Source organism: Gymnoscopelus braueri, assembly GCF_963280865.1.
Source record: "Gymnoscopelus braueri genome assembly, chromosome: 21".
In the NCBI taxonomy this organism is placed as follows: Eukaryota; Metazoa; Chordata; class Actinopteri; order Myctophiformes; family Myctophidae; genus Gymnoscopelus; species Gymnoscopelus braueri.
This window is the reverse complement of record NC_137623.1, coordinates 27,120,985-27,126,984: the sequence shown is the minus strand read 5'-3', so window position 1 is coordinate 27,126,984 and position 6,000 is coordinate 27,120,985. Positions and strand designations below refer to the sequence as shown.

Here is a 6,000-nt window from a genome sequence, read left to right as displayed (position 1 = left end):
CAGGCTGACCCAGCGGTTCACATGCCGCAGTGATTCTCAAACCTTTTTTAATTTCAAGGACCCCCCAGTTTGATATGCATTAGGATGTGCTGACGTTTGCTGCTTTGTAGAAATATTTTCATAAATGGGGTATAGCTCCAATGTGAATCTAATACTCAACGTCTTAATGCCTGTTAGCATAGAGTACCAAAGTGCTGACGTCTGGAAAATATCATTGGGTCATCTTATTGTCTCATTTAAGAATTGTGGTCCAAAAATAATCAAATTGTCCCAGCGCTATTGTCAGGGAGGTGGCTCTTTATCCACTGTCCTCTTCTCTGGACCTACCGATGTGCTACCACTTTTGCACTTTATGTTTAACCTCATGTACATACTATACCTGCTGGTTTTATGCGTATGTGTACTGTATATATAATATATACAGGTAGATATTTTAGACTGTTACTGTTATCTCTCCCTTCGCCTCCCCCCGCCCCGCCTTCTTCTTCTCCCTTTCTGGAAAACCAACAAAATTGATGGTGCTTTTACGCAAAGAATAATAAAGTTGATTCTTCTCCCCGCCGTGCAGACGGGACCAGACTATGGCCAGGGCATGAACCCCATCAGCCGCTTGGCTCAGATCCAGCAGGCCAAGAAGGAGAAAGAGCCAGAGTACCAGCTGCTGTCTGAGAGGGGCATGCCCCGACGCCGAGAGTTCATCATGCAGGTACACACGAGGACCCAGATCAATGCATGTTTATATAGATGGAGAAACATATTATCGTGTTGCAAGTGGGACACTTGCAACACTTGGGACACTTATAAAACTTGGGACACTTTTGCAGATACCGTGGTCAGAAAAGTCAAATATATGGCCGATATATCGGCCAAACCGAAATATCAGTCAGGCTGTAACCGCTGGCGTCAACCTGAGACATGGGACAGCGGGAGAGACAAAACGCTGGGAAAACACAGATGCTCCTTTTCAGTTTAGTTTTACATCATCAAAAGTGTTCAGTGGGGTGTCCAACCACTCACTGAACACTTGCCTGTGCAGGACCAGATGTGTAAACTGTAGGGAGTGGTGCATCTCTGTGCTATGGACGCGCCCGTCAATGTCACCTCTGATAGAATATTGAGAGACATTACATTTTAAACAACGCCGTTCAAGTTCCAAAAGTGCCCTACAAACATCCCAATTATAAATGAAACACCCTCAGGGGGTTTTGGAATGAGGGGTTGTTTTTTTTATCTGCGGCTACGTCTGCCCGGATGTAATGTCTGCCGATGTGATGTCGACGGGGAATCTGAGCCAGCATGCCTGATGCTATTAAACCAGAGGTGACTGCTGAGACACACTGTCACCCTACCTCCAACCGTCCTACGCAGACCCTATTTTTGTGGATATTATTTGTTTTCTTTGCTATACTGTAGCACACAATAGAGAGGGACACCATTCATAGGGACTTGACTTTGACAAGCACGAGCACGATCTGTGGCCGTCACATACTGTAGCTGGCGCACGGAATGCCCCAAAGAGACCACTAGGGTTATAGTCATTATTTACAAGGAAACACTATCTTTTATGGTTCAAATCAGATAGGAACCACTTCCAATTTCAGTTTTTTAGTAACATTTGTGTTCTGCTTATTTTCTCCTTCTTTTTTTCCTGTTACATTATTTAAGCCTTGACGAATGCATTCAATACCCCTGTGTGCTGTTGTGTATGTATTAGATGATGGATTATGAAACTTTAAATTCTCTTCTGTGTGCTGTTATGGTCCAAGCCTCAGCACACTCCCTCCCACACTCTCTGTCTCGCTCTCTCTCTCTCCCTTTCTCTCTCTCACACTCATACATGCACACACACACACCCCCCCACACACCCCCCCCACACACACACACATACACATACACACACACACACACACACACACACACACACACACACACACACACACACACACACACACACACACACACACACACACACACACACACACACACACACACACAAATCTCCCCACCTGTCATCCCGTCTCTCCCAACCTCTTAAATATTTGAATAGCTGTGTTTAATATCCCTTGTGTTTATAGCATTCAGCTAAATCCCTGAATAGATGACCATCCATCTTTACGGCTCTGTTCTTTCCAGTGGAACAGCGGACAGATTTTTTGCTATTAAAATGTCATTTCATGCTTCTATGGTAGGCTTAAGATGGCGCTACCTGCCTTCAATGCTGCAGAAATGTGGTTGAGCTAACGACGTGGGTTTCATCAGCAGAATTTGATTTCGAGGTCTTGCTGTCCTCTCAACCTTAATTCATTTATGGGTAATAACATTTTTATTGCTAATTCAATCGCGACAGAATGGGGACTGATGAAAGGCACACCGCAAATGCCACAGAATTGTCTTGGTTCTTCTCAACCTTTTGGGTCTTGAGCTATACATGGAAAAACACATCGTAGTATTGTAGTATGGCCCGCCATACTACAATAACATGAACATTGTTTTGCATACCCTACTATCCCTGCAATCCTTTGTCAAGGCCTAAAATAATCTGGTGTTATTTACCATTGTGGTAATATAATATCATATTTACTGTCTTTGATGATTGATTTGACACTTGCCTCAGCATTAGATTCATGGTCACAGTGGGTTCAAGCTACTGTTCAGCAACAAGAATGGGGTAATGCACACCTAAATCCTCTGAGAGTTAAGTTTGTACTCAGGAGTCTACTGTGTACACTTGTATGTACTGAGCTTCTAATGCAAGGCCTGGGAAGGACACTGCTCATTGCTGGTGTTGCCTCGTCCAGTGTCACTTTTACATATCATGGAATTGCCTGTAATTCTTTGTTTCTTGTCCTCATTATTTTATTCCCATCTGCCCCTCCATCTCTCCATCCCCTTGTCTTTCTGACTCACTCTCTTCCTCCTTCTCTCTCTCTCTCTCTCTCCATACCCCCCTCCCCTCGCCATTCATTGAAAAACAGAGCTTCTCTTAGCGTCAGGCAGTAATTCAGCCTCAAACCTATTCTCCATGGCTCTTTCATGCAGGCATTAGGCCCTGCTTGTGTGTGTTCCTTTTGTGCGGCCCACTCACTTCTAAAATTTCCACATTGTTCCCCTTGGTAGGCAGTCGGGCTCAAATGAGTCTCTGTTCGCGAGTCTTTTGTTTGACACTACCAGCAGTAGTTACGGCAAACTCTCTCTCTACCTTGTGTCAAATGGCTTTTACGGGGCTGATGACTTTTTTATTTAATGAATTGGTGCTTTTGTTTATTTAAGTAATTTATTGAATCTTTCCTCCTAAAATAAATCTTGTGGCCTACTTGAGTTTGTCAGAAGAGCACTTAGGGACCTTGTCAAGGCCACTTGAGTGAATGCATGGAGGCCTGTGCTACTCAGGGCCCGGCTCCCGGAGAACGTTATTTGTACAGTGTAATTGTCTGTTTACATAACATAATGACGTTTGATATTCTCTTGCAAATATCTGCTTACATTCTGCGTGGACAGATTTAATGTTTCGGACCAACGAAAAACAAACACTTTTCAAGTCTGAGCCACTTTCTCGCAATGTAAATTGCCGGCGCGTTCTGCCCCGACGCCGGAGCATGTCAAATTAGAAGTGGTTCTGCTTTACTGAGGGAATATTTCAGTTTGTAAGGCTGAGAATAGTCACTGCAAAATGACCCGTGTAACCTGAGTGTCGATCAGACGGCGTTTGATCCATCGACACCTTGCAGCCATGTTTGGAATGAGATCATAAGAGACTTTGTCAGACTTCAAAGTTAAATCTGAGGAGAAAAAAATGTTCAGTTTTAATGCCTGACTCTCCGTGTGTGTGTGTGTGTGTGTGTGTGTGTGTGTGTGTGTGTGCGTGTGCGTGCGCTCGACTGTGTACGATCCGCTCTTGTGTGCAGGTGAAGGTGAGCGGCGAGGTTGCCACGGGAACCGGACCCAACAAGAAGGTGGCCAAGCGCAACGCGGCCGAGGCGATGCTTCTGCAGCTAGGATACAAGGCCTCCACTCTCCCTCAGACCCCCACTGAGGTATGGATCTATTAAGAGCATCTTACTTTTACAGCCTCACTACACCATACAGTACACCACGCTCACTCTTTTATGACCAGCTTATATACCTGTCTTCAGGTCTATTAGGACCTGGATTTATTAAGCCAATTTATTTTTAGCACCTTTGTATGTGTGGGAAGTGTTGCACATGTTTTACCAGAGCCCCGGTGTGTATTCCTTTCAGAGCCCCGCTGAGGAATAGCCTTTTATTTCGCTGTACTTTGTTTTAATGCACGGCCCCTGTGTTTATATTATTACTCTTTAGGCATGCTTCTAACAGCAATTTGTTATGCCAAATGAAGGCTTACAGGGGGTTTGCATGTGGTAAAGCAAGACCACTCAGCTAGACTACTAATATTCAGCTACAGTATCACAACTCTGAAGATAGACATTATGGGCCCTATCCTCCGGCCAGCGCAAAGCACATCGCTATTTTCCAACCAACACAGTTGTCATTTTTACACCTAGCAACCATGTTGTATAAATACCAAATCTTTCCCCTTTTTAGTCCCCATGGGTGTTTTCAAGATTTTTCAAAAATAGCAGAGTGCCGCGCTATGAGCTTGTATATCTGCTATTTTTGAATAGCCATAGAAATCTAAAGTCACACGTTCCAGGTCTTAATGGGTTAAAATGAGGTGTGGTTTGGAGCAAACACGGTGCACTGCTACCGTACGCACAGGCCTTTAGTTGGTTTTAACTCTGGCGTAGTGACGGCATATGCATTTCCTTACTATATTTAGACAGCACATTATTGATATTAAGATGCGCCTGTAATTAAGAGGCATATACATCTGGTTGACCAGATAATGTGCTGTCCAACTAAAAAAAAATTACACACCCCTAATGCAATTTGTGCCTTGCCTTTTAGACTGTGCGCTGAGGTCGTCGTGATAGGGCCCTATGTTATTATAATAATAATAAAATAATTATTCCATTATACATGTTCATTCCTTTTGTAGCATTTAACTCATTTAAATTTAATTCCACATAAATAGTGACCATCTTCTCTGTCCCGAGACTGTTCAGTCTAGAGCAGGGTGAATTACATACAGTACACACACACACACACACACACACACACACACACACACACACACACACACACACACACACACACACACACACACACACACACACACACACACACACACACACACACACAGCGATGTACTGGTTGATTACATCTGCCCAGCTCTACAAGCTACTCGTCTGTTTGCTCATACAGTACAGTGCCATGCTCTGTTGTCCACACAGAGTCCATTTTCAACCATGAAGATCGTCTTGTTAATCATCACGAGCTGCAGCCCTGCGGACATGCTCACTGCCTTATGTAACTTAATCAGCTCCTCTGAGCTGTGCGCGTTCTCCATTGATCACCATCATCTTCGGCACATTAGCACATCGTCGCTCACCTCGAGCGCATTGGATAATAGAAGATTCTGTTTCATAACTGGAACTTGCGTAGAATATTTGTCCCTCCCCAGACAGGTCATTAGTTAGATATCCACTGTTGTCTGTTGTTGAGAATTCTTGTGTTCCAACCTATACGGACAGCCTGAAGTATGCTCTATCTATACGCGGCTAAGCAGAACCGCTGCATGAATTATAGCCTCACACAAGCTTATACTCACAAGAGACCACACCTCCCCTTTTTAGTAATAACTTTAGAGCCATATTTCACTTTAATAGAATCGTGTCTCTCGCTCTCATTTTGTAAGCGTGCCTCCCCACTATGTCTGTTATATGAACAAGCTAGCTTTGACTTTAGCTGTTACGGAGATGAGGTGCATATTCCAGACTGCATAAATGCTTTGAAGCATTAGGAAATGAATCGCATAAGTCAGTGTCCTGGGGATCCACCATCATCACATTCTCATCATAAATCTCTTGCACAGTATTGAAGGGTTTTGAATTGCGTTCTAACACTAGTAGGGGCGGCGGT

At 43.9% G+C, this 6,000-nt stretch overlaps 1 protein-coding gene across 2 annotated transcripts in view; it reads left to right on the top strand.

Annotated features, from left to right (window-relative positions):
- The window catches only part of stau2 (staufen double-stranded RNA binding protein 2), a 126,037-nt gene that overhangs the window by 46,404 nt on the left and 73,633 nt on the right, over nt 1–6,000 (top strand). For both annotated transcript variants that reach the window (XM_080417832.1, XM_080417831.1), the window contains exons 9-10: nt 569–706; nt 3,906–4,034. In XM_080417832.1, the coding sequence (XP_080273958.1) occupies nt 569–706; nt 3,906–4,034 (267 nt within the window). The remainder of the gene's footprint in view (nt 1–568; nt 707–3,905; nt 4,035–6,000) is intronic.